This window comes from Malus sylvestris, chromosome 3 (assembly GCF_916048215.2).
Source record: "Malus sylvestris chromosome 3, drMalSylv7.2, whole genome shotgun sequence".
Classification (NCBI taxonomy): domain Eukaryota; kingdom Viridiplantae; phylum Streptophyta; class Magnoliopsida; order Rosales; family Rosaceae; genus Malus; species Malus sylvestris.
Window position 1 is genome coordinate 9,117,558 of NC_062262.1, and position 19,293 is coordinate 9,136,850.

At 37.4% G+C, this 19,293-nt stretch overlaps 2 protein-coding genes across 2 annotated transcripts; one reads left to right on the plus strand and one right to left on the minus strand.

Annotated features, from left to right (window-relative positions):
- Positions 1–7,607: 7,607 nt before the first annotated feature.
- On the plus strand, positions 7,608–10,949 carry LOC126617248 (receptor-like protein kinase HERK 1). Its single transcript, XM_050285267.1, has one exon. The coding sequence runs from the start codon at positions 8,030–8,032 to the stop codon at positions 10,526–10,528; it is 2,499 nt and encodes an 832-aa protein (XP_050141224.1). The 5' UTR covers positions 7,608–8,029; the 3' UTR covers positions 10,529–10,949.
- A 1,260-nt stretch (positions 10,950–12,209) lies between these two features.
- LOC126617255 (putative pentatricopeptide repeat-containing protein At1g12700, mitochondrial) lies at positions 12,210–14,320 on the minus strand. The gene is made up of 2 exons (XM_050285282.1): positions 14,032–14,320; positions 12,210–13,896 (listed from the first exon to the last, which is right to left on the minus strand). The coding sequence occupies exons 1-2, from the start codon at positions 14,096–14,098 to the stop codon at positions 12,275–12,277; spliced, it is 1,689 nt and encodes a 562-aa protein (XP_050141239.1). The 5' UTR covers positions 14,099–14,320; the 3' UTR covers positions 12,210–12,274.
- Between the last annotated feature and the right edge of the window lie 4,973 nt (positions 14,321–19,293).

The window sequence follows — 19,293 nt, forward strand, 5'->3', positions numbered from 1 at the left end:
GAAGTTTGATGATTAAATTATTAATTAAATGTTGATTTAATGTGTTTATTTTTTATAATGACACATCATTTAATTTACAAATTTGATATTTCTAGCACCATGAACATGAACATGACGTCTTTCCAAGCTATTTTGACTTTTTGAGGGAATTTTTTAGAATCAATTTTTATCTTAAACCTTTTTTTCAAAACTAATTATTTCAATGTATTGCCAACGTGGCTTTGTCTATGCATCACCGAAAAAGTGGGTCTTAATGTCGTATGCTTCCCCTTCATACTAAATAAAATGTGGTAGAATGTGCAAAGCACATGACTTATATTGAAAGTGGGGAGGTAAATGTGATAAGATGTGCAAGGCACGTAACTTATATTTAGGATCGATTAGTAAAAATCATTAATTTATTATCTCATCTCTATGCAAAATGTTATGAAGATTACATAGTACTACACTTTGTATAGAGGCAAGACTTTTTACTAGTCGAACCTATTTGTATATTAGAAGTGATAAAATGTGGTCTACCTATTATTTAATCGTTTGCCACCGGCATTTAGGTCAAAACTACTAATATGTCAACGAAAAGGAAATGACATCTTTTGCCACAAACAACCTGGTTGTCCTCTCATCCTTTACAATTTGAGAAGTTTGGGAAGCTTGAAAGAAGAGCAGCTCATCACTCATTTCTGTTGGCGGAATCAGTATCAAGTAATTTAATGAAAATAAAATCTAATGCAACAAAATTATATACTACGGAATAAATACGTATATAATAAAAAAAAAAAAATTATGAAACGCAATGAACTAACGGAGTTTGCAATAGAGGCTTGTAGATTTTCAATGTTCTTAAAACAGAATTTTGCCAATACTCAGTGTTTGTAGTTTTAAGGCGTCAACTCCACTCGAATTCAACTATCTATAATCAAAGTTTCAGCATCGAAACTCTGATTATGGCAAACTATTGTGTTTTTCTTTCTCAGGAAGTATGTACGGATTAATATTGCAAAATTGACGTATTAAACTGCATATGCACGTTAGAAATAAATAGGTAGTCTGATTTAAATTCAAACAGACACAACTGTTTGAAATAATATGTAAGTTCAAAACAATCTAATTAATCCTTAATTAAACGTTCCAAATAACGTCATAGTTCTTAGTTTTTACAAGGGCCATCCAGTAAAACATTGTAAGTTTCAACAATCGGAAGTTGGCCACAAGCTTGCATATTGGAGAACAAGTTCTTCGTATCTTGTAGTCTCCCCATCTTGCATAAACCGTCAATGAGAGTGATAAGGAACACTATCTGAACCAGTCATTTCCTAGACATTTCCAAGAAAAGCATCCAGGCCTCATCTTTCCTTCTATGCTTACAACGGCAATTTATGAATGTGTTATAACAATGAGCATCAACTGCATAGCCCTTAGCTGAGCATTAGTTCCAAAACCTTTTTCGCCTCACCCATTTCTCCTTGCAAACAATAACCATCCATAACTGAACTGTACATAACCGTCTTAAGCTGAATATCTCTTTGAGTCATCATGTCGACCATGCTTTTTGCTTCCCGGCCAAGCCCTCCTTAAAACGAGTGTCTACCAAGACATTAAGATCATCTCCAACCATTGGCCTAAAACCTAAAATTTTTAGCCCAGAAAATTTAAGGCATGTTTGGTACTCTACTTGAATCCAACTTTTTAAACTCAAAAACAATTTTCAAGTTTCAGGCCTTAAAAACTTATTTGGTAGGACTATTTTCAAAAACTGAACTCAAGACTAACTCAAAAATATAGTCTATTCTCTAAAAACATAAAAAGTGAGTTTTTAGAGTTTTTAAACTTAAACTCTCTCATTTCTTTTTTCCCCATCCTCCCCTCTCATTCTAAATCTCTCTCTTTTTTCTTCTCTCTCCTTTTTTTTTTACCTTTTTCGTCACTCCTCTAATCCAGAAACAACATTTCTGCTCCAACCCTTATGACCTAACTTTTTTAGCCCGAGATTATTAAAGAATAGATTTAGGCTATTTTTTTTAAATTATGTACACTATTCTTATTTAATTTTATGAACATTTTAACCTAAAAATATTTAGATTCCAATAAATATTGAAAAATCACTAAATTTGGGTGAATTTTGAGTTCAATAATTTTTTTAATTATTTTAGCCGTTGAATTTAAATTTGGGTCGTTAGATATTTTTTGTTACCGTTAGATTTAATTATATTTGATCTTAATTGTTAGATTCAATAAATTCTGGGGGACATCACGTGGGTGGGGTCCTGCTAGTGGTGCCCACACCATTTCCTGTGCTATTTTTGACTTTGTTTTAGGGTTTAGGTCTAATTTTAAACTTGGGTTGGGTTGGATTTTTTTAGGGGAGGGGGGGAATAGAAGGGGAAAGATAGGTTATAGGTCAGGGTTGAAAATGGTCTAAAGGTGTGCAGATTTGGAAGATACATTTGCTCACCATTTCATTAAACAATCTCGTAGCTTCTTTCCACTCCCTAATTTGCATGCTCCATCAATCAAAGAAGTATTGGTAATGACGTTTGGGTCAATACGTTTACGCATCATTTCAGGGAAAAGGTTCATTAATGCATCCTCAACTAGAGCATCTTTATAAGGGTGTAGGATTCTCTTCCCTCCTATTACCATCTCATCCTCTCACACTCTTTTTTTTGTACTATTCTCTATATAAAAATTTCAAAACAAGATGTAAACGTTATGTAATCGTAACCGTTTAAATAGAAAAAGATAAAAGGAGAGAGATTAAAGGGAAAGAAAATCCTACTTTTTTTTAGAAGACTGTTGATATTCGCGCTGTGAATGACTAGATTAGGCTTGCAAGTTGCTTCTTCCATTTTCCAAAGTAGTTAAATAGCTACAATGTTTTTACCTTTCATGCAAAGGCCCTTTAAGACCATCTCCAACCCTGGGCTAAAAGCCAAATTACCCCCCAAATTACCCCCCCAAACACTCTCCAACTCATGCTAAAATTTTAGGCTAAGACCATCTCCAACCCTTGGGCTAAAAGCCAAATTTTTTAGCCCGGAAAATTTAGCTTTTAGCCCAGAAACATCTTTTCTGCTCCAACCCTTCTACTCTAAAATTTTAGCCCGGAATTATTAAAGAATGAAATTAGCCTAAATTTTTTTCTTAAATCAATTTTTTTTAAAAAAATAAATATGTAGATTATTGTAAATTAATTTTATGAACATTTTAATCTAAAAAAATTTAAATTCCGATAAACATTTCGCATTTAGCCCGGGGGGAATTTGGGGGGGAATTTGGCCCAACTTTAGCATTCCCCTTTTAGCCCAATATTTTAGCTTGGGTTGGGGGGTGTTTGGGGGGAATTTTGGGCTAAATATTTGGCATTTAGCCCAGGGTTGGAGTAGGTCTAAATGCCAAATGCTATTTCTGGGCCAAATACCCCCCAACTTTCCCCCCGGGCTAAATGCGAAATGTTTATCGGAATTTAAATTTTTTTAGATTAAAATGTTCATAAAATTAATTTACAATAATCTACATATTTATTTAAAAAAAAATTGATTTAAGAAAAAAATTTAGGCTAATTTCATTCTTTAATAATTCCGGGCTAAAATTTTAGGGTAGAAGGGTTGGAGCAGAAAAGATGTTTCTGGGCTAAAAGCTAAATTTTCCGGGCTAAAAAATTTGGCTTTTAGCCCAAGGGTTGGAGATGGTCTAATAACCAATTATGGCTGCTAGTGCCACTCTCCATCGTTTTGTTGAAAAGTATTGCTGCCTCGGCCTCTCTATGCTCAAGAACAAAGCCATTGATCACAAAGGTCCAGGGAAATGCTAAGGAGTTAAGACTTTTTATGGAATCCCGGTTATCTCTATTTTTGGCATAATTCTCTACTAACATTATAAAATATTATACAAAAAATATGAGGTGACAGAGAGTATAAAGAGTCCCACTTTGAAATAGTCTCCTTAGCATTATTCTCTGCTAACATTATAAAACATTGTGGAAAAAATATGAGATGATAGAAAATATAAAAGTCACACTTCAAAGAGTCTGCTTAGCATTTCTCTTGATGACAAATAGGTTAAATAACCACCGTACAAGTTCCGGGAAAGAAACTTTGAACTCACATCATCTGCTGGCCATTGGCACATACATAGATGTAGATTCTCATGTCTTATTCAATATCCTTTTAATTGGTTTTAATTTGTGTCGTCCTATGGTGCATTGCCGCGTCCCTTGACTAATTGAGACTCCCCCACCACGTTAGTGATGTAGCTTTCGAGTTTTGTTTTGTTCTATGTGTGGGGTTTTCCATTTGCCAACCAAAAGAAGCACCTCCACAGCACAGTCCACTGCTGTAGCTTGCTACCTAACCTTGGCAGTGGCACCCATCATCTTACAATTACTATTAACATTCAAATTATAGGCCTACTTGCCAATTGCCCAACAAGGACTTTCTTCCACTTCTTTCTTGTAATAATCTCCATTTATTTAGATTATCTGCATATTCAGCTTCAACTTCTTTCGGTATATTGAAAAATAAGTGCTGCTAAATTAATAACTAGTTAATTTTAAGAACTGACAAATAATATTGATGAATTGAAAGGAAATATAAAACTATAACCAGTGACGGAGTCAAAATTTGCATGATGGGATCAAACCCAATGTAAAATAGTACTACAAAATATACATAAAGCATTACAAACTTTAAATTTTACTTAATGAATTTTGTCACCCGAGGCGTCATGTGTTATGGGCTCAAAAAAGTATGGTTCCACAATATGTATAGAAAGAAACGCCACTTATGCCAACAAAACATGAGTAACGGTTCCTCTCTGCATCATTTACGAAATAGTACATAAAAGAAAAACATAAAAGGGTTTTAACTCAAAATGAAAAATCTTCCATAGAGGCCCAACCAAAAGTGGCTAGTAAAGAAAACCCTAGAAGTTTAGGTGAATGATGACCTGTCGCGGTTCCCAGGAAACCAATTTTGCACCACAATGCAACCATTGTTCGCCTTAAATCGTAACATATAAAGACCTTCAAAAGCCCCAAATAAGAAATAAAGTTAAACCACAAACATACAACATCAAAATACCAAAGCAAAATTGTAATTTATCACCAATTAACATACCAATCAAAAGTGGCTAGTAAAGAAAACCCCAGAAGTCTAGGTGAAGGATGACCTGTCGCGGTTCCCAGGAAACCAATTTTGCACCACAATACAACCATTGTTCACCTTAAATCGTAACATATACAGACCTTCAAAAGCCTCAAATAAGAAACAAAGTTAAACCACAAACATACAACATCAAAATACCAAAGCAAAACTGTAATTTATCACCAATTAACATACCAACCGAAAGGTCAAACCTCACAGTTATATCCACAGACCAGCAGGAATACAGTTCCAACGCCGACAAAGTAAGATATGACTTCAAAACCAAAAATGGAGGCGGGGAAAGTGAAAACAAGGTTTTGCTTGGATACGGGGACAATGGATGCTTTAGAAACGTACCATTGACTTTGAGCTTGTTCTTAAAATTTTGGTTGCCGTCAATCAAGGGTGCTAGGTATATAACATTAAAGTAAAAATAACAAAATAAAAAAATCTTAGATATCAACTGCCATGACCTTTTAGTTGCAAAATGCTAGAGTGATCAAATGAATTGTCAATGGAAAACCAAACGAGAAAAATTGTAGCAAAGGTAACCTTAACCCAATTGGAGAAATTGTCCATCAACTTTAATCCAATTATATCAATGGTCTTTCCAACATAACTCATTTTGATGGAATTATGATGAAGCTGACGAAAATAACCATAGCTGCACATTTTGATGAGTTAAGAAATCAATGATCATGAAATTTTAGTTGAGAGACTATTAGTCCAATTCGGTTAAAGTTAAGTGACAATTATCATAATTTTCTATATTTTTCTACTTATTACAAAATAGGTGACCAGTTTCCATTTTCTCTTCTTTGGTGGTATGAATATTTTACAAAAGGTTCAACACTTGTACACCATATTTGGTGACCCATAAATATCTTTTATTTGTGTCCCCTTGATAATTGGTAAAAATAAAAACTCATAGGAAAAATTGACAATTGCTTACAGATTGATTGAGTTAAAAGATTTTGGATGGAAAAAATAACAAAATTAGTAAAATATCAGATTAATAATTTTATTATTTACCAAATTATGTTAAGATTTGTCTTCTTAGCACATGTGGAGCTACTTGCAATTCGAATAGGGTTGCAACTGGCAACAAGGGCTGCATGCAATATGTTACAAGTGGAATCCGACTCTTCGGAGGCTGTGGCTACCTACATTATTAAGGAGCTGGTTTCTGAGTTACAAGAATGTAGTATTTTGTATATTTCGTGCAAATGTAATGGAGTGACTAATAACCTCGCTAAGTCAAAATTATATAACGGTGATTTTATAGGTTAGTTTGAGGAACCTCGAATGTTATATGGGATGTATTCTACCAAGATTGGTACTCTAGTTGAGGTCTTCTTCATCAATAAAGCTAGCATTTTCTCTTTAAAAAATAAATTAATAATTTTGAAAATTGATATGATTAATTGAGTAAAAAGACAATGGGCAAAAACCTCTTGCCAAGAATAAACCCTCTTCATTATTTATTTTCTGAACTTCCTATAAATTAATAGAAAAAAAACAATGTAACAAAAAAAAATATAAAAAAAGCCTTCATTATTTATTTTCATTTCGGAGAGATATTTTTCTGTAGAATTACATCTGCACCAAACCCTTTTGTTTCACTTTAGTTTCTACCAAACCAAGGTTAGACCATCTCCAACCAAAAGGTTTAGACGGTCGAAAATAGTCTGAAAACCGTCTCCAACCGAGAGCTAGGCTAGATGGTTCGTGGACCCCATGAAATTTGAAAGGGCCAAAGGGCCAGCCCGCTAGCTAGCCCAATTTCAATTTTTTTTCCTCTTCCATTAGCCCAACCCTTTTTTTTGTTCTTTTTCATTGCCTAGCCCACTTTAGGGTTTAGGGCTTAGTGTTTTTTTTTTATGGTCCCAACCTACTTTTTGTTTTTATGCCTAGCAACCTTTATTTTTATTTTAATTTTTAATTTTTAATTTTTTCTTACACTATTTCTCACATATTTTTCACTATTCCATACTATCTTACCTTATTTTATTTCAATTATTCACATTTCATACTATAACTATTTGGCCCTTGGTTAGAGACGATTTTTTATGACAGGGCTAAAACGAACCATATGGCCCTTTGGTACTTGGTTGGAGATGGAAGCAAATATGGTCATGTACAGTTGATTATAATATTAATATCTTGGAAGGTCAGAGGGCTAAAACGAGCCATCTATCCCTCGTTCGGTTGGTGATGGCCTTAGCTCTTTTGAAATTTGCCGCTTTTTAATTAATTAATTAATTACTTATTTATTTAGGGGTGTGATATTCATACATCCTATTTTATTTCTCACACATCTTTTTAATTTTCGGCCGTCGGATCAGATGAATTGAAGAAAATTAATGAATAAAAATGATTAAAGATATGTGAAATGTAAAATAAGATGTGTGGATAACACACTTCTTTATTTATTAGTTTTAAACTCATCTCTTTGCACATCTGACTCCGTTTCCCATTTTGTTTGGTGCAGTTTCGTGGATAGTTTAATGCCTAAAAGAATCTTTGAACCTGTCGGTATCCATCTAGTTTGTCATCTACTTCAAACCAGCTTGTGTTTTGCAAGATTTGCATACAATCTTAACTGCTCTTCCTCTTATTTGCAATTTTCCATAACTTTAGAGAGAGAAAGTGAGAAAAAAACTGCTACTGAAACCACAAAGAGTGCATCAGATTTGTTTTGGAGCTCAGTTGATCTCAAAGGTGACATCTTTTCACTTCTCCAATCAATTCTGTTTCTGGGTTTTCATTAAATTTCTGTTTCTGATTGATCAGTAGAGTTCCTGTGTAAAACCCAGATTTTTTTGGTCCCAATTGATCTCAAGAAACCCTAATTTCTTGGGTTCCTCAATAAATTTCCCAACTTTTGGATGATGGGTTGTTTTAAATTTGATCTGTTCATTTGGGTTTTATCCCTATTGTGTTTGGGATTGTTGTGTAGTGGATTTGTTCCTGCTGACAATTACCTTATAGACTGTGGATCACTTGCCAATACTACAGTGGGTAACCGTGTTTTTCTAGCTGATAACTTGGCTTCCAAATATCTTTCATCCCCAAAAGACGTTGTTGCCAATGTTTCTTTGAAATCAATCACTTCCTTTGGTGATTCGCCGCTGTATCAGACAGCACGAATCTTCCCCGAATCCTCTAAGTACACCTTTTCCATAAGCCATAGCGGTAGGCATTGGATCCGCCTTTACTTCTATCCGTTTGTTTTCGGTAGTTATGATCTGAGCAAGGCGAAGTTCTCCATTTCCGCCCAAAACTTTGCCCTCCTTACTGATTTCAGTGTTCAAAACACTACTCTTAAAGAATTTTCGGTGAACGTGACTGCAGATAGCCTTGTTATCACCTTCACCCCTTCCAGCAACTCGTTTGCATTCCTAAATGCTATAGAAGTTGTTTCAGTCCCCGACCAACTCATCACTGATGATGTCAGCTCTGGGTCAGAGAAATTCCAGGGTTTGATGAATCAGGCTCTGGAGACAGCTTGGAGGGTGAATATGGGTGGACCAATAGTGTCTTTTGAGAATGATACCCTGTGGCGAACTTGGGTTCCTGACCAAAGTTTTCTAGTAAATGAGAACCTTGCAAAAGATTTTTCGAACATTGCTGCTGTTAAGTATGATGTTGGTTTGGCAACTGAGGACATTGCTCCACAAACTGTCTATGGAACCCTTACTGAGATGAACTCGGCAGATAATCCAAACAGCAATTTCAATGTTACCTGGGAGTTCACGGTGGATCCAGGATTCCAATACCTTGTTCGATTTCACTTTTGCGATGTAGTAAGTAAATCTCTCAATCAGCTGTACTTCAATGTTTATGTTGACTCTTCCAATGTTGCTCCAGATCTTGATCTGAGTACTTTGACAATCAATAAGTTGGCTGTGCCATATTATCTGGACATTGTTACAGCGTCCATTGTCAGAAATAAGCTGCGTATTAGTATTGGCCCTTCTGCTGTAAACAATGCTTATCCCAATGCCATTCTAAATGGGCTCGAGATTATGAAAATGAACAACTCAGCAGGCAGCCTCAGTGGAACAAACTCAGTTTCTCCTTCGAATTCAAGTTCGAAAAGTAACGTTGGAGTAATTGTGGGTGCCAGCGTTGGGTCATTTATTGCAGTGGCGTTGGCTGGGGTTCTCTTTGTTCTGTGCAGAAGAAGGAAGAGACTGGCAGACCAAGGCCATTCAAAGACTTGGAGTCCCTTTTCCATGAATGGAACCAATTCTCACACCATGGGAAGTAAATACTCATATGGGACAACTGCTAGTGCTGCTTCTAACTATAGTTATCGTTTTCCTTTTGGGGTAGTACAGGAGGCTACGAATAACTTTGATGAGAGCTGGGTTATTGGAATCGGTGGTTTTGGGAAGGTATACAAAGGAACCTTGAACGATGGAACTAAAGTGGCTGTCAAGAGGGGAAATCCACGGTCTCAACAGGGACTTGCAGAGTTCAGGACTGAAATTGAGATGCTATCTCAGTTCCGTCACCGCCATCTTGTCTCATTGATTGGGTATTGTGATGACAAGAATGAGATGATTCTGATATATGAATATATGGAGAACGGAACCCTGAAGGGTCATCTCTATGGCTCAGGTCACCCCAGCTTAAGTTGGAAACAAAGGCTTGAAATATGCATTGGATCTGCTAGAGGACTTCACTACCTTCACACTGGTTATGCAAAAGCAGTTATCCATCGTGATGTGAAATCCGCAAACATCTTGCTTGATGAGAACCTCATGGCCAAGGTTGCTGATTTTGGGCTTTCTAAGACGGGGCCTGAAATCGATCAAACCCATGTCAGTACAGCAGTTAAAGGGAGTTTTGGATACCTTGATCCTGAATATTTTAGAAGGCAACAACTGACAGAGAAATCAGATGTGTATTCATTTGGGGTGGTTTTGTTTGAGGTTCTTTGTGCAAGACCTGTTATAGATCCGTCTCTTCCGAGGGAAATGGTGAACTTGGCTGAATGGGCAATGAAATGGCAGAAGAAGGGGCAGTTGGAGCAAATCATAGATTCAACTCTTGCAGGCAAAATCAGACCAGATTCTCTGAGGAAATTTGGAGAAACCGCCGAGAAATGCTTGGCTGACTATGGTGTTGACAGGCCCTCCATGGGAGATGTGTTGTGGAATCTAGAGTATGCCCTTCAACTCCAAGAGACAGAAATTCCAGGCGACGCTGAAGAAAATAGTACCAATATGATTGGGGAGCTATCCCCACAAATCAACAATTACAGTAACGTCGATACAAATGACTCTGCTGTGCAATTTGAAGTCTCGAGTGTGGATGATCTTTCAGGTGTTTCTATGAGTAAAGTGTTCTCACAGCTGGTGAAGTCCGAGGGTAGGTAACTGTTCCGAGATAGTATATGCTATGAGTTTAGCATCTCCTTTGATAGCACTTCTTTTGTGGTGGTTTGCTGATTAAACTTGATGAAGCATTCTGAGTTCTCCTTTTGTACAGAAAGGGTCCGCGGTTTGAGTGTGTTTAAGATTCATAAGGGTTTTATGTAACTTGTTTATTTCTTATTCATATTGCACACCGTATGAAGCAAAAGTTCTGGTGGGAGATGGCTCTGTAGACCTTCCTCCGCACAGCCATCCATCGCGCGTGGTTCATATGATCGGTGATTGTGAGAGGAAGGCTTATGCGTATCCCGCTTCAGACTTTTACCATATGTAAGCCGGTAAAGTTTTCATTTTCGTACTCTTCCTTCTGCGGGTGTTTTAGTTTTTTGTTTAGTGAATTTGTGCATGATGGATTGTTTGCCCTTGTTTGGTTTTTAAACAGAAGAAAATAGTGCAAGAGCAACAGTTTCAGATGGTTCTCTGATGGGATAAGAGAATCAACATAACGGAAAGGGAAATTACGGGAAAGGGAAAATGCAGGAAATTAGAAAAAATTAAAGCAGATTCATCATTTCATTCATAACCTTGCAACAATGCGTACAACACATGTATGGAAGGCATTTTAGCTAAAATTGTCTTTGAGATTGACATAATTTCGCACTTTAGTCTCTGAGAAGTGAAATCATTAGAAATAGTTTTTGAATTTGTTCACCGTCAATCATTTTAGTTCTCATGTGAAAATCTCTGTTAAATAGGAATCAAAATGACAAAAATAGCCTCACTGTAATAAATCATGGGTTAATCATTTGACAAAAATTTAGGGTATTTTTGTTATTTTGTTCTTATGTAACAATGATTTTTTACGGAATGACCAAAATGATCGATAGTGGACAAACTCAAAAACTAATTCTATTGATTTTAAATTTTAAGAATTAAAGTGAGGAGTTATATGAAACTCATGAACTATTTCAGCCCAAAAATTTATATAGGTTAGACTATCTTGGATGCTTTTAGAGGCCCAACAGCCCATGGAAGCCGTAATTGGGCCCAAGAGAAGCCCATGATATCAAGTGATCCTAACATTCTCTCAAACTCCCTACTAATTGGATGTGGTTTATAGAGTTTGACATAGAAACAAAAATAATCAAAACTATAATTTCTTCCCTTTAGTTTCTTATTTTTTCTATATACATCCAAACATTAAGAAAATAATAGACTTTCTATTTTCTCTTTTATTTTTCCATATCTAAAGTGAATATCGTATCGGTTGGACAAAAATAACATTGTTAATAGGAAATAATGAACAAGATTAAACAAGGGTGTGCAAGATGAGAAAAATGGTGTGCTTTTATCATTTTTCTTGTTAGTAAGGCAAGTCTTAAATGATTAAGACCATTCACTTCTACACTCAATCCTCCGAAATGTCACGGGTTCAAGTCGAGGAAAGAGTCTCTTTGCAACTCAAATGTAAGGCTGCATAAGATAGACGTACTCACCCCCCGTGAACCTCGCAAAGCGGGAGCGTTGTTGGCTTGAGTCGCCCTTTTATTCTTTCTATGCACCTCCACTAACATGAGCGTAAACAAAAAAAAAAAAAAAAAAAAAAGCAGGGGGCTGTAATTTTCTTAAGCTGCAATGTATGCATACTATTAAAATGCATTTATGGGATTGAAAGGTGCAACACTTTCAGAATTAACAATAATCATTAGAAGGATCTGTTTCAACTTTACAAGATAGAAATTAACTTCATTACGATCTGTCTATCAATGGCAACAAAGCAGGATCTACTTTATCAGTAGACAACAAATCAATTATCAATTCCGTAGTTGACGCATCTGCAGAAAAACCCTTCCCCACCATTTGTTGAATAAGTCCCATCGCTTCTGATGGCTCATTGTTATTGAAAAAGCCTCGAATGATTATGTTATAGGTCCAACCATTTGGAGAACAACCTTTCTCTTCCATTTCTTTAAGTAATTTTACCGCTTCGTTTGTTAGCCCTCCGTTGCACAATCCACCAATCATTATGTTATACGTCCTGGTATTAGGTTGAACACCTCTTGAAGATAAATTTCGAAAGAGATCCCTCGCAGAGTCAACTTTCCCACCAATGCACAATTCTTCAATAAGAATAGCGTAAATCACAATATCTGGCTCTAAATTCTTACCTTCCATATCTCTTAACAATTGTATTGCCTCGGGAAATTGTTGGTTTTTACACAGGCCACCCAATAAAACAGCATAGGTTTGAACATCTGGAAAATGGCCGCAAGCTTGCATCTGAGAGAACAACTTTTGTGCATCTTGTGTTCTCCCTACATTGCAAAAACCGTCCATGAGAGTGGTGTAAGTAACGACATTCGGAATGACTCTGCTACTAGACATTTCCTCAAAAAGCATCAGTGCCTCATCGATCCTTCTATGCTTACAATAGCCATTTATCAATATGCTGTAACTATAAGCATTAACTGTGTAGCCCTTGCTGAGCATTAGTTTCAAAACCTTTTTCGCCTCACGCATTTCTCCTCGCAAGCAATAACCATCCATAAGAGAATTATAAGTAACTGTGTCAGGCTCAATACCTCTTTGAGTCATCAATTTGACAATGTTTTTTGCTTTCCCGACCAAGCCCTCCTTACAAAGGGTGTCTACCAATACATTGAAGGTTTGCAGATTTGGAAAAATACCTTTGCTCACCATTTCATTCAACAGTCTCGCAGCTTCTTTCCACTCCCCTAATTTGCATACTCCATGAATCAAAGAAGTATAGGTAATGATGTCGGGGTCAATACATTTACTCATCATTTCAGAGAAAAGGTTCAAAGCATCAACAACCATAGTATCCTTGCATAGACTGTCGATGATCGTGTTATAGGAAACAATGTTAGGCTTGCAACCTCCCTCTTCCATTTTCCTAAGTAGTTGAATAGCTGCAATATTGTTACCTTTCATGCACAGACCCTTTACTAGTGTGCCGAAAGTAACCATATTGGGCTTACAATTACCACTCTCCATCATTTTATTCAGAATCCCGACGGCATCAGCCTCTCTATTCTGAAGAAGGAATCCGTTGATTAGAGTGTTGAAGGTCGTGACATCAGGTTCAAAACCAAGTTTGAAGAATTTTCCCAAGACAGATAAACCAAATTCCATTTGGTTGAGATGGGAAAAGCAATTAATGACGATGCTTAGAGTATAAACATCAGGACGAATTCCCGACAGCTCCATTTGGTCATTCAGCGAGATGACTGCCGAATAATGTTTCAACGTGGCGACTTGAGTCAAGACTTGAGTGAAACGGACGACGGAAGGCAGAGGACGCATTTGAAGCATTTCGTCGAACAGATGGAGTGCATCGTCAAGATTAGTGACTTTGACAAGCCGACGCAATTGGGTGTTTTTAGATTTGGTTGGATAAGAAAGTCGAGAGTGAAACGGAGCCAAGTAAACGTTGAAGAACAGAAAAAGAGTAGATTTATGAAGAAAACAAGGCACAGGCAACATACCTCTCAGTCTGCTGGCGATGCCATAACCAACATTCAATGAAGAAGAAACTGTCGTCGCCCGCATCATCTTCAACGTCTGCCGGTTAATCAGTAGGAAGATGACTCATTGGTTGTGCGTATCGGACCCTTTTTCCCGATGAGGTTTGGGCAAATTTTCATAAATGCACATCTTCAACGAAAACAATTTTTGGTTGTTTTTGACAATTTAGTAAAATCAACGACCAAAATTAAGGGTCCGTTTGGTAAGTTGAGTGAAATGGGATCGATTGGATTGACTGGGAAGGAGAACCTGTAACAAATGTATAAGGATAAATTAGATAACTAACTTTATTGTGAAATCCTAATTGATTATGTTCAGTTATGTTTATTTCACAATTTAACACATCAAACAATGTAGTAGACTTAAATATATTTTAATTAATGACAACCTATCTCAACCAACTAATAAACAAGTTTTATGGCTAATATGTGACCTTTTCTTATTATTATTTTTTTCTTATTTTTTGAAGAAGATGATGTGTGACATTTTCTTAACTTTTCGTAAAAGTCACGTTTTAAGGGAAATATAGGATTAATATATCGTTAAGATTTTCCTAACAAAAGTAATGTTTCAATTTGTGATTGAGATTCATGCCACATAGTCAATATCTATGCTCGATATGCAGTTAATATATCATGAGAATCCTCTTTATTATCCTTTCTATGATGATCCTCAAAATTCTCAAATCATGTCCGTTCCGTGTGATCAATTTTCGTCAGGTACTATTCATATTTAATTTAAAATAAAAGTATTTAAAATGATTTCTAACCTCATGATGTACGATAAACGGACACGATTTGAAGATCTCCAGGATCCTCACAAAGAGGATCCATAGAGGATCATCATTCGTTAATATATCAAAGGATCAACGAATGCAAGTCTAAAACTTCAAAGTAGTCAGAAGAGTTTGTTAAACCCATCCAGTATTGTAGGTCAGCAACTTGAGAGGCTCGAGCCATAATAAGCATGGCTACGGGCACGGGCACATGTCGCTCTAATTCAGAAGTCCAAAGCACCATCCGGCCTTTGAAAATATATACAACCAAAAAGCTTGTGGATTATAACTTATGACATTCAAACATGGGCTTTATGTCATTCAAGAGAATTGTCAAAAGGGCGATTTGGAAATCATTTGACGGTGGTTCTGAACTCCAACCTAAATACGATTATTTCTATTCCGGACCAGCATACTAACTCAAGTATGTTCTACTACACTTATACCACAAAATTCAGATTTGGAGTCGTTTATCTACACCATGTTGTAAACTCTGCATTGGATTTCAAACCATCAAGAAAAAGAAAAACATAACAGAAACAACACACCACGTCCAAATTTTTTCATCTAAACAAACATCATTCGCATGAAATCCAGTATCATTTTCGGGATAACGAGGTGATTCTTCATGTGCGGGTTTCAGAACTCTAACAACAAAGAAAATGAAATATTGGATACGGCATAAGCAACCAAAGTGAACTATCCATGCATCAGTTAATTCTGGAAAAACAAAGGTTACTGTTGGAGTGAGATTTCCTACAAGAAGAAATACCTCCACAGATTTGTTGACCGCAATCCTCACGTTCGCCGAATCCTTCTTCGAGATGTCCCAAAATAATCTTCCTCCGCAGCTTGCCTGGGCGGGTACTTGCAAAAGATACTCTGATGCTCAAGTCAGTCGATTAGTTTCTATTCTCTGGATTCTCTCGGGTTCTCTTCACGTACCTTGTTCTTTGGCTCCACTCCATATTTATAGGATTGCATGCCTGGAGAACAAGTACCACGATCTCTCTTCCTTTCCTACTTCCTTAGTGGTCTTCCATAATATGATTGCATGCTTCGGGAACAAGCACCACGTCATATTTTCCTTTCCCACTTCCTCAATGATCTTCCGTAATATGACCGCATGCTTTGGGAACAAGCACCACGTCATATATTCCTTTTCCACTTCCTCAGTGATCCTCCGTAGTGGAGGCGGTTACCTGGACACGTGCGCCTGCCTGTTCCTCGTAGGCTATCCTTACGGTTTACCTTGCATAACACCATCCTTGGGTGACTTGGATTGGCCCATGAGTCGAAACCAGACTTTATCCTCCCATAATGCCCATTTTCCCATTTTTTACGTATATAAAATAAGGCAAAACTAAGTTTTTCGATCACATATAGCCCTGAAACTATGCTTTTTGAACCTAGCTGAACTTTTAGCATTTCTTACTAAGACCAAATTTGTGGAAGTTGCTTTTTCTATGCGTAAATTTACCTTCAGTAAATTTACCAAAGTCATTGTTTCGTGTGCCTAACTCGCGAAAACCAAACAGGCTCTTTCACTTACTTTATGAAAGTCACCTCACATCTTCACATAAAATATGGGCTGACACCTTCCACGAAAGCAGACTAACATTTATGAACGAGGATTTACGAGGACATTACGAAGGTGGACTGACATGACGAACGAGGACTGACATTACGAAAGTGGGCTGACATTACGAAAGTGGACATGACAAAAGAGGACTGACATTATGAAAGTGGACTGACATGACGAAAGAGGATTGACATTACGAAAGTGACGAAAGAGGACTGACATTACGAAAGTGGACTGACATGACGAAAGTGTATTGATATGACGAAAGTGGACTGACATAACGAAATAGGACTGATGAAATTTAACTGTGTAGCCTGTCTGACAGGTTACACATATGCGTATCTATTATATAACTCACTGTCTCATCTTGTCGAACTAATGAAAACAACAACTGTAGTTGCAACGCAGAAGTCTAAAACACGTTCACACACTCGTGTGCATATATATATATAAACACCAATACCGACACTTGCCTTTATACATACATACATACATATATATATATATCTATATATATATATATATATATATATATATATATGCGTACTTTTGAGGACATCATGTCCTTGCCAGACTTTTGCATGCTTTCCTATTTGTATACACCCCCCACACATATATATATATAAGTGTACTTTTGTGGACATCACGTCCTTGTCAGGCTTTTGCATGCTTTTCTGTATGTATATACACCCATATATATATATATATGTAAGTGTACTTTTGTGGACATCACGTCCTGGCCAGACTTTTGCATGCTTTTCTATATGTATACACACCAATTCCGACACTTGCCTTTATATATATACATATATATGTTTGGATTCATAGGCATATATAGGCAGACCTACGTGCAACATACGTGTGCATATCTCTGCATACTGACATGCGGATCTCTGTACGTGCTGTTCATATATTCGTGTACTTCTCTATGCACGCATGTATATATATATATATATGTGTGTGTGTGTGTGTGTGTGTGTGTGTGTGTGTCATTACCTTGTGTTTCTCCATCTCTGCTTTTCTTCACTTCCTTTGCTTAGTTTCTTTTCCAAGCCTGTGATTTCTTGCTTCAGAGTGACCTCTTAGTTTACAGGTTATTTTCATTTCAAACCCCTCTTGCGAGAATATTTCAAACATTCCACTTACATTTATGAGCACAAATTCCTCTTATGTCTTATCTAACCAAATTTTGGCTGATAAGTCTCCCACCCGTTTATCATGTCGAGACGTGCACCTTGGTCTAAATATGGTGGTACTCCACCACCCTTCGAAATTGTCAAGGCTCATGACCTAGGTCATGTTCCAGATGACATACACCTTAGCCCACTTCCTGCAGGAGCCGACATGTATTCGGGCCTCGGTATCCCACTTGCTCCACCCCATGATTCATTTCATCTTATTCTTCACTAATACTCACCCTTGCAACTGAACCCAAACTCTTACTTGATTATGTCGACTTTTCTGGCATTGGGTATGAAGCTAGGTATATCTTTAGGTTTTAGGGATTTTCTCTATCTCTTCGACTTAACTGTTATTAAGGGTGAAACTAGCTTATTTAATTTTAAACCTAGATATCGTAAGAAATTCTTGTCATTGGGCCCTTTGAGAGCCAGAGATTGGAAGAACCGCCCTCTTCTGATTTTGAGGAACTGGAAGGCTTCCAAGCTATCATAGTTATCTATTCCTTCTGCTTTCGGTCCTAAACCTGGTATATAAATATACCTTTATTATTTGTTTTTCATAAATATGCGGACTTTACTTACCGTGAATTTCTTTCGTAGCTTTATCGGATGTCCCGAACAGATCATTTCCAAATACCAAAAATGCTGGCTAAAGAAGTTTGTGATGAGGAAGATATGGAGCTCTAGAGAAGTTACTGACACCCTCACTCAAATCACCTCCCTCTGCAACTCCATCATTTACTTCCCGTACTGTTTGGTCGATCGGTCGTTGCCTTTAGACCCCCTACTTAAATCTATCTTTGCTCTCGATCTTAACCTTCAGTTCAGCGGAGAGTCTTCCTTACTTGTGACCGACTCTCGAACGGAAGGCTCAGAAGAAGAAGACGAAAGAGGAAAAGATGAGGAGTCAAGGCAATCGGACATGGATTCTGACTCGAATTATTCTCCTGCGATGACTTCACCACCTTCTGACATTCCACTGTCCTGCTGCGCTACGTCACCTCCACGTGATCTTCCCGTGCCCAGAATTGCAGGTAGGTCAGATAAACGTCATCTGGCAGATAGGCCCAAAAAGCCTAGGCATGGTTCACCGACTATCTTTGGCACAACCCCAAGATCCATGCTATGGCAACCGGCTCCTCTTACCTTCGGCTCGGCTAGTGGCAATGGTTTCAGCAATTCATCTTAAGCTTGGAGGCCTGTGTTCACAAAAAGAGATGGGAGTCATGTCACCCTTGGCGACGATCTATAGGCAATGCAAGCGCTGCTACTGCTGTGGCAAGGGGCTTGGTTCATCCTAGTGACGCCGGTCGTTTCGAGGCAATGCTCGATGACGATGTCGACTCTTATGAATCTCATTGCCTTATGAAGGTATTCCTTCATTCTCTCATGTTTTCATCATTTCTGTAAGCTTTAACTGTAATGTTGTTTCCAGATGGCTCTTCTTCAAAAGGAAAAATCAGATAGACTGGCTGTCAGGTTGGAATCCTTCAGCCTTACTCAGCAACAGGTCAGAGAGCACCGGGCTAAACTTCACAGATATGAGGAAGAAATCACAAGTTTGCAAGGAGCTCGGGATGCTGCGACGTCTGAAGCACGCTACAGGAAGGAAGAGTTGGCCGAGGTCAAGCGAGCGATGGTTATTGAGTGCGAGATGAATATGAAGCAAATATGTAAGGAGATG

Coding starts and splice junctions, on each gene's coding strand:
- LOC126617248 (XM_050285267.1), top strand. CDS start 8,030: ATGATGGGTTGTTTTAAATTTGATCTGTTCATTTGGGTTTTATCCCTA.
- LOC126617255 (XM_050285282.1), bottom strand. CDS start 14,098: ATGATGCGGGCGACGACAGTTTCTTCTTCATTGAATGTTGGTTATGGC. Junction 13,897..14,031: donor CATCGCCAGCAGACTGAGAG/GTATGTTGCCTG, acceptor GGCTTGTCAAAG/TCACTAATCTTGACGATGCA.